Source organism: Cyclopterus lumpus, chromosome 9 (assembly GCF_009769545.1).
Source record: "Cyclopterus lumpus isolate fCycLum1 chromosome 9, fCycLum1.pri, whole genome shotgun sequence".
Classification (NCBI taxonomy): domain Eukaryota; kingdom Metazoa; phylum Chordata; class Actinopteri; order Perciformes; family Cyclopteridae; genus Cyclopterus; species Cyclopterus lumpus.
In genome coordinates this window covers 13,382,030-13,405,791 of record NC_046974.1, presented here as the reverse complement: position 1 = coordinate 13,405,791, position 23,762 = coordinate 13,382,030, and the positions used below count along the sequence as shown (strand labels likewise).

General features: G+C 41.2%; 1 protein-coding gene across 1 annotated transcript in view; it reads left to right on the top strand.

Moving 5' to 3' along the window:
• LOC117735917 (phosphatidylethanolamine-binding protein 4) overlaps nucleotides 1-21,873 on the top strand; it is a 45,820-nt gene extending 23,947 nt beyond the window's left edge. The window contains 3 exon segments of the mRNA XM_034540835.1: nucleotides 14,309-14,354; nucleotides 15,677-15,793; nucleotides 21,764-21,873. Coding sequence (XP_034396726.1) covers nucleotides 14,309-14,354; nucleotides 15,677-15,793; nucleotides 21,764-21,873 — 273 coding nt within the window.
• Nucleotides 21,874-23,762: the final 1,889 nt, after the last annotated feature.

The window sequence follows — 23,762 nt, the reverse complement described above, 5'->3', positions numbered from 1 at the left end:
CAGAGATCGTCTGCTCCACACCTCAAAATGTCCTTTAACGGCAAACGATTAGGAGTGTAACCCCTTATTGTATTTTGTTCAATGATCTTTTCCTCATTAAAAGAATAACTGGTGTTATTTTGTCATTGTTATTATCAACCACTCACCTCAGACAGACCCCCCGGCCGCCCACAATAGTTATTTCTTCCTGCCATCAGTATTGTTGTTGTTTGATTGTTGTTTGATCATAATGAAGAAATACCATGTGCCAATCATTGTGATGCTATAGCTCATTTATTAGCATTTCATATTTTTGGGAACAACAATAGTTCATGTCACAGAGGAACAAGCTATATCAGGTTGATGTCAAGTTTTGCAAAAGCTCTCACACAAGCCATTAGTGATTGAGCTGAAGCAAATGATAGTACTGAGGGCTGAAATTAAATGTATAATCTCTGCAAAAGCCAATATTCAATATTGCAAATAAACATACACAATTGCATTGTTCTTTATCCTGTAATTATCTCTACTGTGGCATGTTATGATTTAAGCGTTTCTTTTTTGACAGACGGCTGCCCCCATATGGAAGGCAAACACAATTTCCCAAAGGCCAGACAAACCATAGCTAGCTTCATTGTGAGAACAAAGAACCATTGGTATTATTCATAATTAAACTCTTATTGTGAACCCTGTTGAATATTTCCATTGTTCTGCCTCTCTCCTGCTCACTCTCGTTTCCCCTCTCCGTACTTTGCACCTCGTGCTGGGAACATCTGTCTGGCGTCAGAGTGGAGCCTGGCTGTGCAGATTGGAGCAGGTAGAGGAGCACATTGTAGCCCAGCTAATGATGAGAGTGTCTGCCCTCTCTCTTGGAGGAGACGCAAGCTGCTGCTTCACGCTCGCTCACTCCACTCATACGCCCAGGGAAACAGATTTCCAAACATATGCAGTATGTTTTTAATCCAGTTGAGCACTTCATTTCCCAGCAAACACAAATAACCTTACGGGACATCCATATCTTATGACAAGGGGGTGGGCGCAAAGGAAAATAAATAAATAAAAGCCTTTTTAATGTGATTTTTTTTCACTCAAAAGTTGCTAAACATGCTCATAACCCAGGTTAACAGTTTGCTTGTTTATGGTTTCACAAACTTTTAAACAGACGTGCCTCCTGCTTCCAAGTCATAGGAAGCAACTTTATCTAATCCAAACTCCACTTGGTGCACCTGTTGTCATCCTTTGTTTAAACTTAAACTGACATGTTCTTTGTGAGTAGTGCCTGAAAGAATTGTAACAGATTGTTGTCAAAGATATACATGTTAGCAGTAAGTAAAATAAGTATCTGATTAAGAGTTATGCCAGAACTTAAAGAATTGTTTTGGTAGATTACAAAGAAGTCAGAAAACAATTTGTATTTTGTTTTATACATTTCATATTGCTGCTTGAATTAGTTTGACCCTGTTAAAGTTTCCAATGCGGGTCATTTATCTTTTTTCCTAAATATCCAAATCCTCCCTCAGTACAAGTCAACAATAGCCCTTAACATGGAGGCTCAGCTGGAGGTGCTTAACATTTAGAGAGGCGCTCATCCTGCTGTCAGCTACAGCCAGACAAATGTCAGAGGTGGTACTACATGGAGTTCAGCTTGTGGTAGTCATTCCCTCACTATACCTCATCAGACTCCCCTCTCAACCTCTCAGCCACATTAGGATGCTAGTGTTTGTTAGTTTGGCTTTTTTAGATTTAGCGTGGCATTAGTTTTTTTTAAACCTTTTATAAGGTTTTCCACTTCCATGTGGGTTTGTGTGTGTGCTGTCTGCATACACAGATTGGTGTGCAATTTGTGAAAGGGGTAACTGATTAGTGGGGGCCACTTCCTACCTGAACTTGCTGTCACTGTGGCCCTGCTACATCTGGACCCCTCTGGTCTTGTGTGCAAACATCCTCTAATAATACGATCGATCTTGTCTTACTTTCAGCTTATTAACAAACACGCTCTTCTTCTTCAGTGTGGGCTGTTGCTCTCACTGTTCTCCGCCACCTAAAGGGAGAATTACATAAGAATCCTCCGCTCAATTGTCAGCACCATCCCCCGTCCACACACACACACACACATACATACACGATACTGTAGCTGATAACCTACCAAGCCTTGCCATCTCTATAACAACTGACCTCCCTGCTGTGGTTGCCGTGTTGCGATGATTGAGGAGGTTTCATGAAGAACATGAGCTGCTATATGGTTTCCTATCAGAAGCTGTGAATGCTGTTGGGGCAGCGAGGGAATTATCATCCATAAATTATAGTTTTTACAAGTTGCTTAATAGTTTTTCTAAGAAAATTTAATTCCTATTGATTTTACCAAGTGAATTTAGTCTCCTTCATGGGGAGAACAAAATTAACTCACTGACATATTTTTTTTAGGAAGTAGGCCTACTTTGTGTCAGTGTGCTACATTAATGTACACCTGCACACCGTCCTGGGTAAATCATGATTAGTCTCCAAGAAAACAAGGACAACCTGCAAAGCCCCCTTTTGATCCGGTCTGTCACACTATAGCCTAGTAGGGAAAAAAAGAACAGATTGGACCTTCTCCATGCAAATGCAGTTTAAAACCAGTAGCTCTGCACACATAAAGGCGCTTCTTTTAATACGTGCCCCCTTTCTTCACACCCACGACCATTGTGTATAAAATCCTGTTTTTCCTGAAAAGATTTCTAGTCGCAGCCGCAGACAATGTTCCCCCACACAAGCTGTCGTCTTTGTCATACCCCCCCCCCCTCACAAACACACACACACCCTCACCCTCCACTTCAGTCAGTAAAGCAGGTTCTTTGGCAGTCGGCTCCGCGTGCAAATTAATGTGTTTCAGGGTACAGGTGGGGGGCTTGCCGGAGTCTGCCTACCTGTTCCCCTGTAAACTGGTCAGTTTTGACATACATGGATCGGGGGGGGGGGGAAGCAGACATGGAACTCAAGGGGGGAGAGGGGCGGGTAAATGAACAAATGTCAGGGTTAGTGGGGGGTTAGTGGGGGGTTGCCGGGGCTGCGGCTGTGGAAAACGCTTCCTCCTAGGGGTGTCTCCTGATTGGGTGCGGTGAAGGGGAGTGAGGCATGCTGATAAAAACAACTCACTAACAATTATGCTCACCTAAAATAGCCCTTACTTAAGTATATAGCATGCTTGCCAGTTAATTGTACACAAAACAAAGACTTCACAAAAGACCTCCTGCAGCCAATGTATTTTCTTTTATTTTGGCATGATAATTAAGTGTGACAGCTATGAATGCAAAGTTGGCAGATATTATAGTGGCCTGTCTAACTCTACGTGCTGATTAGGATTGTTTGTATTCCAAAAGTTAGACCGAACTAAAAAATTAGAAAACTGCAGTATACTGCGAAGAACTATACTGTGTAATGAACAACTCTTATGGCATTTCAGATTCTGCATCATAAAATAAAGTGCACTCGCATTCCAGAAACAGTGCTGTTGAAATTTACCATGATTTTATAAAAAATACTCAAATGTCTAGCCATCATTATTACCAAAGCATAGGGATGGAGGTTGTAGATGTGAATGAAATGCTAATTAAATAATAATTTCTCTGTGTATTTTTCAGAACTTGAGAATTACAAAAAAATTGCACACTTTCTACAGATTACAGCCCATATCTGTTCCTAACCAAGCAGCTGACTGCATGGGATTTAATGTCAGTGTTCCTAAAATTCCCTGGAGATAATGCTTTTCTTAATGGCAATTGAAAAGCCACCATCAATACAATGCTTTAAGTAGAAGCCAACACTTTATCCGTGTTACACTTGAATAATTTGTGTACCATTACTGCATTTCCTCTGAATTGTTCTCTGCAATTGTTCAACTTGTTCTTATTGATATGCTGTAGGACTAACAACCATAAAATCTACCAAGACCTCTGATCTGTACTATTGACCATTATCATAGCCAAGAGGTTTGTTACCATTTTTATGCTACACTTGCTGAGAAACCTGTTTACATTCCAGGGTGCTGTATAGTTCACTTCTCTCCGCAGCTCAGTCTGATTCCAAAGCACTGTATAGATTTCTTTCAGCTGATGAAATTAAAAAGACAGCAGTGTGTGTGTGGTGTGCCTTCCAGCAACGCGATTTGCCTGTGAGTTCACGATACGGGTTGAGAGGGGAGTTCCTTTGGGGGGGATTAAATAGCTCCCTCTCTTCCTTCCCTCCTCCCCTGCCCTCCATACTTGGAGAACACAAACAGCTTGCAGGGCTGTATAGTACTTGTACAACATGTTTGCCACAGTGCTGCTCACAGGTAACAATAAGCCAAGGTCAAAGGTTAAGAGGGATTGTGGAGCTCAGATTCTAGTGTGTTCCTCTGGCAAACATTGTGCGCACAGGAACAGGAATCAGTGCCCATAGTAACGCTGGGAGAAAGAAAGAGTGAGAGACGGCGAGAGCGAGTTGGCTCAGAAGACAGGGGGTATCAAAAAGAACAAGACCAAGGCCAGTCTTAGACAAGTTTAGGTTAGGACAGTTGTAGTTTTGCTCTTTGACTAGTCTAATACCAGCTGCCCAAGATGAAATATGTACATTAGAGAGCTGTCTTTCCATTGTAACACTCGCACCTACCTGAAAACAACTGAACTATGGAGTTTTCTGATCAGTTAGTATGAATTACCTCAATTAAGGGGTGTAATAAGTATTCCAATAGCTATACCACAATTTAAAAATACTCCCATCATAGGCCCTGCATTTAAATTGTACTTTTTCAGTGGAGTAGTAAAATAGCAGAAAATGAAAATACACATGTAAACTACGAGATCAAGTACTGTATTACAGTACAGTACTTGAGGACATGTACTTAGTTACAGTCAACCTTGCCATGTTGAGGGCTGTTGAGAGGCAACAGAAATGCTCCCAATCTCATTATGCACCTTTAAGTAATCCATCTCCTAACACTAGGGCAGTAGTTCAGAAAACTGGTCATCTCTATACCCAATTGCAAATTTGAGTTTGTCAACAAAAAAAAAGATTGTGTTGTAATGTAACCATCAATGTCACCTGCTAACAAGAAAATGTGTTGTTAAGGATGATTGGATGCATCCATTGTTTGATTCTTCCAGAAAGATGTCCATGTTTGTAATTGAGAAGAGTCATAATGGAAGTTCTACCGATACACAGAAAATGTGTGTTTTCTAAGATCGTTGAAAACGACACTGCTCTCAGCAACTGATGAACTTGGACGTCTATCTGAACTGTTGGTTAGATTTAAGCCATGGTGAAAGTCTATCTCTGAAACCAGATCCCTGCCTTTGTCAGGCGTTTGAATGGGAAGGAGATTATCCATTTAATCTCTTAATCATGCACACTGTATACATAGTTGGTCCTGTGCCTAAAACCTCTGTCCTGATGTATCAAAGCCACCTTTTGCATTCAATCCCTCGAACCCACAGACCCAATCAGGTTAGCGCCAACACTGTTGCACATGTTCCTCTCCAGCTGTCAGTATATTATACCCTTGATGCCCTGTTAAAACACTATCCAGACCAACAGTGCACAAAATGGATTGTGGAAATATGTAGGTTTTAAAATACAGCTTTTTTAAATCCCTCATTGCCACAAATGTATTCAGAATAAAGGCAGATGTTTCACAACATGAATTAGGTTACTGTACATTTTGCGCAGTATATGTTCCCCAAAAGTAGGAATTAATAATGAAGATGCTTTTTGGCCTGAAATTGCTATTCAAACAATTATGTACTTAGTTTCTTCCAACAAATGCATTCCACATTATTGTTTTGCTTCATAGCAAAGCACCCAAAAGACTAAAACCTTTCATTTCAGCAAAGGCCGCTATTGGTCACCGTCAATAAAAGCATAAAAGCATTTATTTCCCACGTTTGTCAAATTAACAGCATACTCCATCTCCCATAGGACTTGTAAGGTTCATTAACCTTTCTGTGAAGTGGGACAGGTTTCCAGCAGTTACCATAACCTCTGTCTCGCTCCTACCTCAATTATAATAGAAGAATTAAACATCCAGCGATTCACAACAGTAATGCTGCCTCTTAAATCCCTTTGTACCAGCTCTCAGTTGTTAATGACTAAAGACACTGAATGAACTATAGAGTTATCAACAGAGAGAACAGAGGACAGAAGCAAATGAAATGGCTGCTCTTAACAGCAAGGATTACTGAATACATGTTCAGTTTTTGTTTGATAGTCAGATTTTAGATTTTAATGGTTTGTTGCCTTTGTTTTATATGAATAACACACTATTGCATTAATGGTACATAACAGTTATTATATACTTGGAAAACTATGCCACATCTGTGTGGAAACACTTTGTTTATTAGTTTATTAATCATTGCAATTACGTGATATGTCAGCCAAATGTCGCTGTTTTGTTGCACCATGGCCCACAGTCATCCCAAAGTCAAAAGAATAGACTGACCTTGAACTAATTAAGTGGTCAATTACACGCCTGTTGATCTCTTTTAATTTCTTAATAATTAGATTCATTGTGTGGGCAAAGAGTTCGTTCTCTTGTCCACCTACTCCTCCTTCATCCTCCACCTCTTCCTCTCACTTCTCTTTCTCCTCCTCCATGCCCAGGCCCACAAGGTTTCAATACTCATTTATTTTGTGTCACCGTTCACACTTGAGAAGGAAAAAAAAAAAGGTTTTAATTCTGTGCCATTGACAATTTTAATAAGCTTAATCTTCCTCTTACTCTCCCACCCCCTTACATCTCCCCCGTCCTCTCATGTATTAATCAAAATTCAGAACGTGCCTGGATATATTTGTTATAACCTATTCATTTACTATCTCCACAGATTTCAGTTCTTACCGCCGAAAACCGCTGGAGCCATGGAGCAGCAAGGCCTCGTGTTTGTCTGTGCGTGTCTTCTGATGCTACTTGTAGGAAAGCTCAGGTTGGGATTTTCCAGTGCCACCCCCATCAGTGGGAAGCCCTACATGGGGACATGTCAGAGTCTTGTTTGCTTGTTGTGCTGATGAAGCTGGGGGTGGGGCGAGTGGGCAGCCGTGTTCAGGTTTCAGGATTCCCTTCAAATGAGTCAGCCAGCCCCCACTCAAACCCACTGTTACCTTGGGAACTCACGCTCGGGCTTCCCTCAACAGTACTAAAGTACAGACTCATCAGCACCCATACTCACGAACACACACACACACACGCACACACACAAGCTTACAGGGTTTCAGAAGCAGCATCCAGGTTGGAGGAAATTATCTTATTAAAACATTCTCACTGTGGCCTCGACTCTGCCCTGCTAGGCCCAATCTGCTCTGTGAGAATGAGATGACCCACCCAGCACGGCCACTTTGTTGAGGCAGATTTGTAATTTATGCAAATTAGACGGAAAAGATGAGTGTGATAATGAGTTTGGGTGGCTAGTTTCTTAAGTCAGTGATTTGAGTAATAGTATGCTTCCATACTAATGAGCCGGACCAGCGCAGTGTAGGTTTGGTGCAGCGCACTGTGTCGGGTGATGTCAGTGATGGCTGGAGTTCACTTAATAACTGGACTGTTTATGTTTCCAACTCAGTTAATTACCAAAGCCAAATGAGTTTCTTTACTAAATCCATTAGTCTAGCAGGCTATTGTTAAGTGGGTTAATTTGTTGAAGCACTGAAGCAGATCATGGGTGACTCCCCCACTGGCTTTCACCCTGTCCTGCTGAGGCCGATCCATCCCGCTCAGCTGATCACCATTAGGTTGCTCTACCAACTCAAGCCCATTAGGCCTTTTCACAACACAGGGTCATTTACCGTAGCTGGAGACTCACGAAAAATATTTGTAGGGTTGTGTTTGATTTAATTGGGGTTTGTTTTCTAAGGAAAATGTGCTAATCTTTGAGAAAACTGGAATTAGCAGTAGCATTTAACTGTGTTAACTGAAAATTAATTAAGTTTGATTCATTGATATTATTATATGTTCCCTATTTTGATGGGAGGTGGGAGTGGAGGGAGCAACTACATCAATACAGTACTTTACTACTTTACAGTACTTTACAAAACATAAAAAACATACCTTGCACATCCTATAACTGCCATACCCATCGACCAGGTGCTCAACCAAGAAGTAAAGTCTACATTCTATAAAAGTCTCAGCTCACCATGACCTGCATAAGCTACAGATCAGCTTTTGAAGAACACCAGAAGAGCAATATGATCTAGCTTAAGTTAGCAGTGCAGTTCAATTCAATCTCAATTACATTTATTTTGTTCAATGCATATGACAGAAATGATTCATATAATGAGAGTGCATATAGTAATATAACAGTGATAATTAAAGCAGTAATGATATTGGCAATACTAATTGCAATACCCCCTGTAGATGTGGTTTCCAATGTGCTTCCAGGTCCTGGCTGGTAGGAAGGTGGTTTCTCCTGGCCATCAAATATAGAGTAATGCATCAACTTCCAGCCTCTTCTGAAGGTCAAGATATACTTTGTCCTGTAATTCTAGGAAGGGTGGCACAGGTGTGGTGCATCGGTATGTACCTGTATACCAAGGTGCATACATGTAGTACTCAAGGAGGGATGGTCGAGGGGCAGCCCAGACCATCCATTACACAGAATGGCCCAATGTTGCTGCCATAGTCCGCCAATGTTAGGGAGGCCTGATATAATAATCAAGAAGCATTAAATCCACGTTGCAGAATATCAGAGACTAGGAAGGTGGATGAAGACATTGTGCACTGCACCAGTTTAGGGTTGTATAGATACCTATAACAACTGCTTTCTAGCTAAATATTCAGTAAACTATTGCATACTAAGATTGTGTTGCATACCATGTAAACTCAAGTCAGGTGATCTCAGGTGGTCTCTTTTCACCTCTTATACCAGAGAATCTTTTCACCCACTCATTTTAAATTGGCAGATTTACGCTGATATCCTAAAATAAATGAGGTTGTTGCAAACATATTCAATGTCTTTTCTTCCTCAAAATAATAGTGTTCAACCTGTAAACGGTGAGGTTCCTTGTGAGACACAGACTTTTAATTCACAATAACCCTGCAAATGAATGGGCTGATTACTGAGGCGAAGATAAGGAGGCAGTCATAAGCACTTGGCTTGAGTGGAATATGGCGAGGGGGGGGTGGGGGGGGGGGGGCGGTGGCGGTGGCGGTACAAGTCCAGCCTCAGAAATAGAGCTGTGAACACCATCTGTCATGCTCTCTCTCCCCGTCTGTTAGCCTGACTGCAAGTAAAAGGGAGAATGATGCTCTCAGAACTGCATTAGAAGGACGTGGGTGCTGATTGTCGTAGGTGTGGGTTTACAGGGTGTGCAAGGGAGGAGGAGGGAAGTGGTGTATATACAAGGAGGTGCATGAGTAACTGACAAAGGGAAGCACTCTCCCACACAGAGAAGGAGAAGGGTTGTTGGACAAGTGGGTATTCCTGGTGAAACCGCACCCCTGCACCTTCTTACCACCTCCTCGTGGACTCCTACCTTTTGTCAGAGGATTCCCAGCGGAAGTTATGTAGAAACATTATACAAACACACCGCTCATCTTCTGCTCTATAAGGCCGAGAGGGGTTAACAATTCATGTATAATGTTGAGCTTAATTTCAAATGTTGAGCAAGTAGTACCTGGCCCCTCTCAAACCCAAAGGAGGTGCATCATTGTCCCATCAAAAGCCTTATCATTTCCAAGACTTTTGTGATGGTAATAATGCTGCTAAACTCTGAACAAATTCCTTCACGGGGTAAATTATGATAAATTAGTTGGTCTGGATAAGCCTCGGTTGTGTTTGAGTTGGAGGAGAGAGCGAGAATTATTTGCCCGTAATATTGGTGGTTGGAGTGTCAGGCTATTACGTGACCCAAAAAGCTGTGGTGCATTGCTTTTTCCAGATCTTCAGAATTATTCATTGCTCATAACGTGTAGGTTGTTCGGGATCTTTTCTGCTTTTGTCTGAGTCAGAGTGTGAAATAGAGTCAGTAAAACATGAAGGCAAGCTGGGCCACGATGAACAACAGGGAGCGGCACGATGAAGTGTTCGTAACACTGGAATAACATTCGTTAAATCTGGAGTCTAAAGTGGTGGATGGCTCCTACATTTGAACAGAGCAGAGACAAATGAAGAAACCTTCAGTTAATATAATTGTGTTAACATTTAGGAACTAAGCAAATATTTAGCCGATCGTATTGTCTGGAGTTACATTTTTATTTGATATGTATGGGTGAATTAACAACTGAAATAAAGTCCAGTCCCCCCCCTACTTCAGGTGCCATAAGCTCTCCCACACCAGTCTATGCTCAGTAAGCTCTCCTCTTTAAATAATGACACACCTGTATGCTTCAGAGTATGTTGTTCTTTTCTGTTAAGTATGTGAAATACTTAACATCCATTTTGATGCTTTCAGTTTATTTCGCTGTCAGTTTCTGCCTCTCCCACACAGCTCGGCGTGTGATTCATTATCACAGCCACAAGAACGGGTATTCCCTTGTATGAGCTGTAAAAGAGTACTTTCTTTTTGTTCGACTTATTAACTCTCACATGAACTCAAACTAAATACTGGGATTTATTCTGTTTGTTCAACTAAACAGTTTGAAAAAAGAAAAAAAAAACTTATTGTAACAATCGATGAAATGATTGGCACCAAGCATCCATGCTGTTATCATGACTGTTGTGATGAATACCCATTGATGATTGTTGGGGTTTGGTGGCAGAAATGATTCATAACCTGTGTCATCTAGTCACAGTGATTTGTGGGGATTTATTTATTAATTCAGATCATTGCAACATTTCTTCAAACTACTGACCTTCTCTCTGTCTTATGTCTTATTCTCATAATGTGATGTGACCCTGGTTTATGATACACTGTTTATGTTGGTAACTTTTATACCTATCAAACAATAAGAGTTCAAAGAGCACAACATTCCACTCTCGTAAATATGTGCGTTTGGTAAAAATATTAAATCGATATGAATATCAAAGAATAGTGCAGAATATTCCAAAGTATACAATATGACCACACCATTAGGTGGTATTGTATGTATTGAGCTCTATGACTGAACCTCAAAGACATTATGTAACGCATGAACATATGAATTTCAATATTTGTGGTTGTAGTGGGTTCCTTGGTAACTGCATAGATAATGAATCAATTCCTTGCCTTATTTAACTTTCAGCTGTGAAATGACATAACTCAGTGACACAGAAGCTGTAAGGACTCTATTGGGCTCTCGTGATAAATATACAGATTTTAATATTCTGCTGCTTTTCAGATTAAACAAATTACTTACAGAGACTATCAGTGACTGGATCTATATCTATATGCTGTGCTTTGCATTTCTATGATGACCAAACAATACAATTACAATCTTACTAGCTACTGTTTTCTCTTGACATCTGCCTTATGTAATGTAACTTTGATCCTCAGCTTTAGGCCAGCGTGATTCAAAAATAAAACTGTTTATGGTTGGTCAGTGTATCTTTGTGCTATTTAGTGTATATATGTGTGATATTTTGTGAAATGGGTGTATAATGTTTGAACACAAAGTATTATATACTGGAGAATATTCTCTTTATATTCTCTAGTAATCGTGTTACTTTATAAGAAATAACAAGAAACCAACACGCTTGCTTTGCATCACATTTTCACCAATGCTTTATTATATTATTATGTATTACATATATTTATTGAACCATGATTTAATACAAATAATGTATGCTTTACCAGTGGCATGCATCAGGTAAAAATGTTTTCCTCAGTGTCTAAATTGTTGATACAGTTTTGTTCCATCTATCATCCATGCAGCAAAATCGTTTTTACAATAACTTAAATGAGAGACCAAAGTAAGTACTTGTGCACAAGCTCATTAGGGGATACAACCGACAATGTGTACGCCTTGTAATCACGTTATATCCCTTATCTATGACATCATCATTCCCAGATTGTGCACGGGTGGGGTTAATAAGAAAATCATTCACCATGATCAGTTGAAATGAGATAAATGTAATTAAATCAAACCCCGATGAATTTGAACCGCTCAAACAACACTAGAACCATCGACATCATCGTTTCAGTACTTCTACGTGCTGTTGTTGCATTTTATTGTGATCATTGGATGTTTTTGTGAAACTTAACATTTCAACTTTGCACTTGTATTTGTGCTTATAAAGAAATACTGCAAGAATAGAATTAAACACATATTAAAACCCACACTTAAAGCTGAACCTTTCTTAATAAAAAAAACACAATTAACACAGCGAGTGGCTGTCAATCATTTAGTGGTCAGAACTTTTCACGCTCTGTGTCCCGCCCCCACAGCAGGGGCCCTGAGGGAGGCCGCCCACCATGTGAGAATGTCCTTTAGATTAGTGTGAGCAAGTCCGTCACTCCCCAGTGAACACCAAGAGTCAGCGACCTCACACTGCCCTGCCCCGTCACAACTACTGTGAAACCAGCTCTGCTCGGGAGCAGTTGAACCACAAAACTGATAACTTTTAAGATGTTTATATATTGTCAGTATTAATATATGTGATTCTACGTGAGTTATGCATATGAATAATTTGTCTCTTAATGTTTGGATGAATTTAACTTTTTCATTAATTTGCTGTTTCTAATCTATGTATTGTAATAAAATGTAAAACGCAGAGGGTGCCATGGAGAGCGAGCGAGAGTCGAGCATTAAGATGTGGGAGAATGTTGCACGCTCAAATGTTGACTACCTGTTGCTATGGCAATGGGTTTGGATCCTGCAGGCTGCAGGACTCTTGCTATTTCTAAATAAAGCATTTTTTCTCACTGATCAGTGGATGAAGAAGATACTCACAGTTGAAACTAATCTTCTGAATGTTCCCAGGCTGTGTAAACACTGGTGCTCTGCACTCTCATACTTATTGCTAAACCTGCTAAACAGCAGTTAGAGAATTATAGATAAGATGATGTACAATAGAGGACACATGCTTTGCTGTTGTGACATTTCTCTAATGAAAGAGTCAAATATGCATGAAACAGTTGTATCTGTCATTTTGGTATGTATTTAAGGAGACACTATGTACTTATGACAATAGAGTTGGAACAATGTAATTGGCAATATGTATCATGATCAACCTCATTTGTGATCCGTCCAATTTCCTAAATCTCCACATGTGACTTGAAAGCCAAGTCTTCCCATTCCCTTGTCAAGAATATAAACTAAAAACTAATACTTATTTATTGAATTAATCAGAGGAGGATAGAGTTGTCTTTCCAACAGGGTAATATTTGCATTCCCTATTTTAAAAAAGATTGTAAGAGTGAAAAATGTGCTTGCACCATTCCCAAGATGGTAATCAAAAACTACAACATACCATCGTACGTTCTGAGTCGGTTAAGTCCTCATCCCCAAAGAGAATGTGGCGTACGTTTCTATATCACTATTGTCTGTATTTCATCCATTTCTGCTTTAGGATCAAAAGAAATGAGAGAGAGAAAACTATCCTGCTTGTCTTTTGTCCTTGCATGCTGTCTAGTAACACAGTACCTTAGTCACCCTGTGGGGGGAGCCTGTGTGTGGAGAAAAAGAGGACAGAAATAGGTGCTGAGACCAGATATTTGATGCTTTCGATGGGGACTTCCACACTTACCTCAAGTGGGTTTTGGGCCATTTCACAGACAACATATTTAGTCCCTTTTCCTCCCACTCAAGGATGCAGCCGTCTTGCAATAAGCAGCCAAGTCTATTAAACAAACATTCCTGTGTGAAATTTGCTGTGAGGTGCTTGACTGTGTGCTTCCTGGGTATGAGGGAGTTTAACCTGACAAATATACAGTAGAAAATGCTTATGAAAAATATCTGCGCTTCATATCGGGTGACATGATGTCTGTTTCTAGGCAACAGGAAGTTGATGTACAATTAATAATATGGGGAATTGCTACCTGGAAATTCACTCGGGGTTTAATTTGCTTGGGAACTGTCTTTTTTGCGACAAATTATTGTTTTTTTCCAATCATCACCTAAGTCTCAATGTTTAATGGATCTATGCTTGCTAAAAATATATTGATATGACAGCATATGTCTATTAAATGACAACATTGTCTTGGAAATTAAATGGCCACTCCTGCTTTTCTCAAGTTGGTAGTGGGTGCTATACGGGAGTGTACAATATTTGGCTGTGGCAGTACTAAGGAAAAGTGGCATAATCTTGTGTTGTAGGAAGCAGTGTAATGTCCCACTGCATGTATCATTCTTGAATTGAGTTTTATTTGTAGTTCTTTTTTTTTTTACCTATGGGTAAACTTACATTACTATCCATCATAAATGTCCCAAATGCTTTGCCTGACCAACTCTTTGTGTCTCAATTTCCAGGGTAATGTGCTCAAGAAATAACAGATACACGGGAAGACCCTCACTGGTAAGTGTGGTTTTCAGTTGACCATTCATTATATCTTGGTTTACTTTAATTACATACGCTTGTCTTAGTCATGTGTGTTGTTGGAGCCTGTTTCTTTTTTTAGTTTACATTATCACTTTCAGCAATTTACCTTAAAGTTACTGTGAGGAACTTTTACCTGCTTTGTAACAGTCTCAATTTATTCCTGATGCCTCTTTATGACCTACATGGACTATCAGCAAGAACATTTTATATTTCTATGCAGTTCTTTTTAATGCCCATCATTTGTGCCACCAGGTTTCCAAGAAAATCCGATGAAATTATGCAGGTTCACTAGAAACTCTGTCAGCTCAGGCTCCAGGGGGCCTTCACAGACACCACGCTGCTGGAGGCCTCGGCCGTGTTGCGGGACCCACGAGAGGGAAGGGAGGTGCAGAAGAAGCAGAACCAGTGAGTAGGGCAGACTGTCAGACCCTGCTGCAGGAAAATGAGAGGTTTTCTAGATAGAATCTGGTGCTCAGAAGCACTGCTTACTTTTGTCCACAGGGAATGCCAAATTTAACATCAATTGAAACATGCTTGTAGTAGCTTCAATGTATGAGTTGGTAATCTTCAGAAAAATGTCATATTTGTTGAAATTCGCATTGCATCCCAACAGCAATCAATTAATCAAATGCTCTTTTAAAATAATGGAAACAATCTGGTGTCTGTGGTTGGGACTGTAATAAACCCTTCCAATCACTTGATTCTGCTCGAATTAGCATTTGTGAGCGAGTGTAACGGCAACAATAGAGTTGAGAGTCAGATGTGAACCATGAGAGAGTGATGTGTTTACTGTCCTTCAGTGTGGGTGTTGATTAAAGAGGATTTATACAAAGGAAAACCAGCCTGCTTATATCCCACAGAGTGACTGAAGAACGCAAGGAATTAAGGGTGACAATTTTATGGATCTACAGCTACTATTGTTTTTAGTAATTTAGAAACAGAAAGAAAGAAATGTCCCCGTGGGGACATTCTTCTCTGCATTTGACCCATCCTTGGTTATTAAGGAGCAACTGGGGGTTCATTGTCTTGTTCAAGGACACTACGACATGCAACTATGGGGAGAGCGGGGATCGAACCGGGTACCTTGTGGTTACGGGACGACCACTCTCCCCATGAGCTACAGCCTACCCCCCAAAAATAATCCAGATTCATAAAGAGGATGACAAATTAGGATTTAAAAAATTAAGGCCACTGTTTTGATTTGAGTTGCATCATTGAGATAATTCTATACAGCATATTGCTATGTAATATCACCAAACTCAGCTCTCCTGATACTGATTCTTTGTTTCTCCGTGCAGAATATCATCCTCCAACCCCTCCACAGAAATCCGTTTTTCATCGCTACCAGTTCATGTTGTTTGAGCAGCTTCCAGACGTACCAGTGCCACTCACTGAGCAGGAGAAGTCATCCCACGGTAATGACTCCGCTCACCAGCACCTTGAGTCCACAGCCCTGTTGGCCCCTGCAGGATCATCTATCATGTACCAACACTGATCAGCTCAACTGGCAGCATTTGGTTGTTGAGTCAACAATAGAAAGATTGCACCAAGGAATTAAAACTCAAGGCCCAAACACGACCTCTCAAAATAACCTCATAGTAGCTTTTTTGTGTTTTTTATCCACCTACGGTATATAGGCTACTGCAGGTATTTTGGGGGGCTTAAGCAAGTAAATGATTCTATTTCCTGACATACAGTTGGAAGTTTTGTCCTTTTACATCATTAGATTGATAGGTTGGGATGCATAATTTGTTTGAGTGGGCTTAATCTTTTATTTAGGGAGTAATATTGCCATATTAGAAGACTGAAGCTGCTTGATTTGATTTATTATATAATGTTTTAAGACACTCCAGCCAGACACCGTCTAACCACCTTTAAGCCCAGGATTTGGTCTGTGGCTGTTTTCTCAGGACACAACATTATGCATAATTAAAAAAACAACTATGAACATTTCATCAAAACATTTGGAATTGCTTCGATACTTTTCTCCAATACTTAACAAGGTAAATGTGAATGAGGTTGCAGTTGTAATGCCTGAAGGGTCAAGAAGACAAGTATTGTTGGCTCCCACGCACACCTGCACGAGTCTGCCTGACCACGTCTTGTTAGCCGAGTCAGTGCTCATTAACTGTGTACATCAATTTCTAACCTTGATTACTGTTGATATTATTACCAAATCATTTTTTGTGTGTGTCTTTCAAAAGACAACTGTGTTTGTCTGGCAGAAAGCGGAGTTATTGTTTTGTTTACACTACAGGTTTTCTGAATTTTCCTCCCCCTGAAGTAAAGTCTCTCGGAGGTGGGCAATTGCACTTGGATGTACAGTGCGGCACCTCGCAGGAGGCGTGCTCGTCTGTCTGCTCTACTCGGGTCCCAGCCAGTGATTTGAGGGGAGATCAGGGCGGTGTGAGACTTCAAGCGATGTGGCCGTGAATGAGCGGAGCTGCCAGTCTGTACTGTTTGAAGTTTTGACAGCTATGTCAGCAAACAATCAAGGCATATTAAGCTGAGGTCTGTTTGATGTTGAAACCTCTGGAAAAAGAAATGTCAAACATGTACTTTGGAGTATTTTACATATCCAAACTCACATTTGGGAAGGTATTGTTATAGTATTCAATGTGTCAGAACAAGTTAAGATGAAGAAATGGTAGCATGAATAATAGCCTGCTATTTAGAATATTTTAATATATGCTTTTGTGCTAAATAAACTGGAGCATCCTCATTTTCTGCAACTAGCTCTAATACAGAAGTTGCCCCCACATCAAGAAGTGATTGAACTGAGGGGATCCACCCATCCTCAATCTACTGGATGAATTTAACTCCCGCTGTTGCACATCCTCTCTCTTGCAAACTGTTCTATCTATAATTAAATTAAGAAATTCACTCTTGGATAATCAAATGTCTCATTTGATGGGTCAATTCTAGACAGGATAACTGCCCTTGGTAAGAGAGTTAGAATGGATATAGACGCTGTATCACACATTAAGAAAGCCTAGCCAGGGTTTATGAATAGAAAAATATTCAATGTTACAGTTATTATCGGTTTGCTTGAATTCAATGGTGTACCTGCTGTATTGATGGCCTTCACTTGGCCATGAGCGCGGTATTCCCGCACAGACAAGAGGGACGGAGGGAATCCCATGTCTCCCCACCTCCTCCGTTAAGTATGTTCACTTATTAGCGTCTGTCCTCCCTCCATGTGGTATGACACAGAGAGCATTTTTCATAGCCCATGACATTAATTGATGTGATTTGCAAAGGGAGAGCATTTAGACGTGGGTGGGAGACTCCTAATGATCGTTTTCCACTTCCACTAGCGCAGTCATTGACTCAATTTTATCGCAAATTTGACGTCTTTTTTCTTTTCATCTCTGACCATCGCTTCAATAGTAAAGGGGTTGAACAATGAGAGGTGGAGCAGGGCTGTGCGGAATTGTGGGAGTCTGCTGTGCCTCCTGTGATAAGGTTATGAATGTGGGTCAGTGAACTGATGGAGACAGCTGGTTTGTTACACAAGGAACTACAGGGGGGCTGTGCTCTTGGCACCAGGCACAGGGGCGTGATCGTGGGGAATCCCCTTCACTCTGGCTCAGGAAGGCTGTCCCTGACTGGAGGCTGCCCCTGTGCCAGGGCGGGGGGCAGGCGTGGGCACACAGGCCCTTGTGATACTTGTCAGCCACTTGGCAAGCCCTCAATATGTCCTGCTACTGTTCACTGCCGCCGAGTCAGTTTGTCAAGGGAAACAGTGTTAGCGTTTCCCCGGGCAGGGAAACTGAGGCTTTGAGAGAGGCCATCTAGTGTTGTTTCAGTCTACACGGTGGTTTGCACATGCACTGTTCACACATCCAGGCCCCTGTCTTCTGAATGGGACCTCAACTGTGTTGATCAGAAAAAGAACAGCATCAGAACTATTGGCTAAAAATATCAAATTGATCGGTTCTCGTCTGTGTTTTTCATCGTAAATCACAAAGCAGAGGATGTCCACGATGATCATGTTGTGTGAACGAATGGATCACAGTATAGTTCGCTGCTGGATGGTGTACGTTGCTCATCTTGCCTCCTAGAGCCCCTACTGCCAGCTCAGCACACTCTACAGTAATTGAAGCCATTTGCAATGTTGCAGTGTGGTAATGGGCAGATCCATGTCTACCACCCACCCACAGCCTCTACCATTAATCAGAGCTGCGTGGAGTCAAGAGAGCCAGGATTTGGTTGCTACAGCAGGCCTGAGTTTCAGCCAGGAGTCGGCTGCCTTAAAGGAACACTTTGACGTTTCTAATTTTGGCTGGTTGTGTTTTTTATTTATGTTATTTTTATTTATTTTTTTTAACAGATGCTTGGTGGTTTGAGGTAAAAGTTTCTTAATTTTTCCACAACTCCTACTAGCCATGAATAGCCAAATTATTATTCACTGCTGAAATGACTAATCAAAGAGCTGAAACAAAATATCAGATTAATTAATTTACTCAAGTGTCCAATATTTTTTAGTTGGTCAATCACTTGATTCGCTGCTTTTCTTTGTCATATGTGATGGTAAACAGAATAAAAATTTGTCTTGGACTGTTGGACAGATAAAACATGGAATTTGTAGATGTCGAACTGTTGTAAATTGTGATGGGAATTTTCACAATTTTCTCAATTTATAGACCAAATTACTATCAGTAATGGAAATAACCATGAGCAGCAGCAGGAGCTGAAACAGCAAAAAAAGATCAGCAAATATTCCCGACAATGTATTAATTGCTTGGGTCAATGTATTGATTTATTCCCTGCAATGTGACAGCTGATGAACGTTAACCAAATATAAATCAACATGTGGCATATCTCTTTGAGATTGAATATGCAGTCCCCGGTAAGGTGTATTGGTAACGCTGTAGACTGTTATATTGACAGCTGGCTGTGAGCTGAGAGCGGCAGCCAAACAGTGTGGCACCGCTCCTCAACCCTGGTTCCTCCTCAGCACTTATCTGCCCCGCTGAAGCATCTCTGAGCGAGACCCCTTTTTGCTCCAGAGGCACTGCTGCGTGGCTGACCCCTGACCTCCGACACCCGCAAATAATTACCCCCTCATGCAATTAGGATAGCATTATTATGAATATGAATGTTCAGTAAAGCTTCTCCACTGATATGGCTCCTCTTACTCTACTGAAATGAACAGGATCACTTGGTTTTGAGTATTTTCGAGACACTATAAGAGGTTTAACAGGGACACCGCCCACACCACTAAATGTAGCAGTTCTGTGTCACCTCACAGCAGTCCTGATCTTCCTGCCATACCCAGACGGAGAGGCAAGGTGGAAACAAAAGGGGAGGCAGGAAGACTTTAACATCGCCCTCAGGTCCGACACTATCTGTCCTTTCCATGAGCAGGCAGATGGGAGAGGCAGAAACGCGTCTCTGCACTACAAACAGACAGACACCAGCCTATTTTAAGGTCATTTGTTAGTCTAGGCATTCGCAGGGTACCAGCCAGTGTGATAGCACCAGATATTGTGAATTTGCCGAACTTTGGATTGCGCCCAATGATTGCACAGCTTTAGACAGGATTATGCGCGTAAAGCCTTACAAGCAGTGCCTGGTTTTGACTCTGCGTCTGATCGTTACTCTACAATAAAGTGATCTTCAGTGTGACATTCTCCGTTGGAGGAAATGTTGCCTAAAACTACTATATGGTTGGTTCTTCTTCTGGAAAGGGAAAGAGAAAGTTTGACTATTAGTGCATGACTGTCATGCAAGTCAAATCTGCCACGGGACTCGTTGACCATACCTCTATATTCAGTGTTTGTTGCCTCACCCCTCAGTTTTCTTTTAAAGTGCTGCCTCTATTGGGCGAGGGACCTTGTTCTGGACATGCAGGGGATCTGCAGAGGCGGTGCATTATCTCCCACTGAGGCACAGGCCAGAGGGGCCACTGGGGCCATGCCCTATCATACAGGAAGGTCACTTGACTCCATTGCCCTCACTTGATTATTGGAGCCCTTTCTGCAGGCAATCCTCATTCACAGAGGGGACCTGCAAGATTCAGGTACTCATCTGCTCATCTCCCAGTTATTATTCATCATCTTCTCCAGCTGAGCTCAGACACTGACCCGACCTCATTGCAAACCCGGACACACCGAGATGTCAGTCTCATAAGCTAAACATGGAGTAAGCCTTAAAATACTTGAGTAATAATTCAGTAATTCTGTTGTATGTTTAAAACGCTCTAATAATTTGATGCTCAAATAGAAACTCTAGTTACCGATTTGAGAGGAGTTAAATACAATAATGTGTTCTGAAAGTAGCCGAAAAGATTATGGCCTTGAATAGGACTTTTTGTCTGAAATGTAAATGAATCCTTCTGAATTGTTTCTGCATTGATGGGAGGTGAGTGCATTTGACACGAGTGGCGGCGGCAAAATGTGTTTCTTCTCCCAGATCTCCTCCGCGATACTGCAGAATACAAAATGTGGCTTTCTAATGGTGAAAACAGCTCCAGCAAAGGCCTGTAAAGCAGCTGCAACGAGAGGTGAAAAACAGTAACGTGTCTGTCCAGGCAGAGTCAGACTCAACGCCTCAGTGTGAGACCATTCTCTCTACAGATTTGGACAATTTCAATAGTTGGCTTTCTTTTCAAAAGATTAACTTTCCTACGCTATTCTTGAGCAGCTGTTCATGTAATTACTCCACATACGGAAATACCATAATATTAGCGATTCCCTGCATTTTGGAGCACAGCATTGTCGTACGTACACTCAAACATCTGAAGACACAGACAGACAGACACTCGATCGATCTAGAATCTGTTTGGAGTTTGCAAGTTTTAAGCACACAGGGTTTTGTTGCCTTGGAATCATAATTGTGAATTTGTCTCTTTTTTTGTAAAGGGATGGGAAGCTGCAGGGAATCAGCGGTTGTCAAAATCTTAGAAGTGATATTGTCATACCAGCCGGATGGCCGTCTGGTGTTTGTTTAAAAGGGGAGGGAAGAAAAAAAAAAACAGTCCAGGCGATTGAATCATATCTTCTTGCCAATACGTCCTTGCGTTCCCACCTCCATCATTACAACAACATGTTTTATTTTCAGCAGTGCTGTTCTCAGTGACTCACATCCCTGAGCCATGTGCTGCTCAGTTAGGCCTCAGATCCCTTAAACATGGGCCGAGCGGTCATGAGAAACACTCTTGTTATGCATCAGAGATTGCTAGCAAACTGTACTACATTCATGTATGATAAAAAAACATGTCTAATAAACTTGTGAGGTTTGCCTGCTTCGTTATTTAGATTTATCTGCAAAACAATTGTATATCAGACTGAAAACAAACCTGGGTGTTATGTATATTTCCCCCCAAAATATCTGTAAAAACTAATGCCTTTCTTTGTTGATGTATCGAGCTGCTCCCACAGGTAAATGGGATCTTCAGGCCTTCATCACAAGGTTTGATCTGGGAGAGCTTGTGTCCACTCTGCAGTTCCTCACCCAAAACTACAATAACTGGAGGATGCCCAGATGCTGAAATTAAGAATCTGTTGGTACAATTCCATAAAATAAGATGTTTCCCCACTTTCCCTGAATTGAACAGCATCATTTCTTCCTCTTCGTGTTACACCAGCTGTTGGGTTTTGATGTTGCCCTGTATCTCTCTCACGTGGTAAAGGATTTGGGGGATAGATTTTGACCTCACTGGGGATTTCTTATTAGTTTCCAAACACTGTTGGCATTAGAAGGAAGACGGCCTGATATCACAACTCTTTGTGGAAAGAGTTTATTCTAATTCAGGCACGGAAACACGTCAGGACCAAAAAAAGGAAGTGGGAGGTGAAACCGAGACCGCAACACAGCCGGATGCTGCAGTGGAACTTGAACCAAAATACTCTACAGACACAGGACAGGGGGAGGGGCTGCAGGGCCTGTGGTGTGTTGGGTGCAGGGAACTTGATTATTGTGTCATTGTTTATCATATTTCCATTGACCACTTACCCCAATTGGAAACATTGAGGTGCTTTCAGGTCCCTTTTTTTCAAAGTAAAAGCTGCTCTAACACATGTTGAAGTGTCCTTGAATTTAACTTTGGGACATTGAACCCATTTTGAACTTTTTACAGTTGCATAAGAGGCCTACCTGGCAGGTCTGTAGGGGATGGTGTGGATAAACTTTTCAACCCGTGCACGAGGAGATACTTAGATACTTTTTTAGACTTTACGGGTCTTTGTAGAGGGTGGGTCAGAGAACCCCCCCATGAGGAATATTGGTTTCTAACCAGCAACTCTCCTCTGGGAGGGGTTTGTATCAATAGCCCAGATGTCTGGAAAAGGCTGGATTTACATGAGGGACTTTGATGTTCCGATGATCAATCTTTAGTTGATGGTTTCATTGACCCTAATTTGGTGTCTCATCAGTGGGCTAGGCAGGAGTAGGTAATGGAGGTTTTTGTTCCTTTGGTGGTTAAGCCAGCCTTGGTAAACCCCTATGTGCCCTCCCAATGAACTCTGGGAGATCATTGATCAAATTGTCCTGCATCTGCTTTGTTTGCTTCCCCGACTTAGCAGTCAAAGCAGCCACATCCACAAGCAGAACAACCAAAACAATGCGCATAGGCCCACAGTTAGTCACACAGTCCATTGCTTTTGAAAAAATGTGAAGTATCCGTCAGTTGGAATATCGCTCTTGACCTTGATTTACTCATCTTATTTGACTTGTGAAATCACATTTTTAACAATTGGCAAGTGTAGTATAATTCCACATTCATTGTGAGGGCATGCCAAGTGGGAGAGCATTCTTCCAAAAACCACCTACTTGAATCCATCAGTACACCATTGAAATGCCAAGATTTGTACTTCCAAATACACTGTGCATTTTTTTCTCCTTTATATCTCAGAGATATCCTGCCAAAACAGCTGGGTTTTGTCACTCAGCTTCCTTGAATGTGTTTATTTTTACTCCAAATGTCAGGAGAGTTGAAATATTATGATTAAGAAAAACTGACAGCTGTAGTTCAACGGTGCACAGTATATTGGCTTCTCTTAAAAAAAGCAACTGTTCACATCCCCTGATAATATGAGAAAGGCATTTAATATTTTCTTAATTTATTCAAACTTACATTAATTAAAAGGAATTTGTATAATCAATTCAATAGCCTAACCGGCACAACATGATCTAAAATGCATGGTGACTCGAGTCTCCATTCTTCTTTACTCGCTGCTGCTGAAGAAGTGCAGAATATTTATGTCGCTGGAGACCTCCTCCTGTTTATCACTTGCTGTAGGCAGCGGCAACATGGGTTTGAGTGCGACATGCTGACCACTTTGCACCTGTTTGCACTATTGCCAGAGCTGGAATATCAAATGAATATGTATGTTTTCCGTAGTGTAAAATCATCTGAAAATACAAATAGTGTTTTTGTTA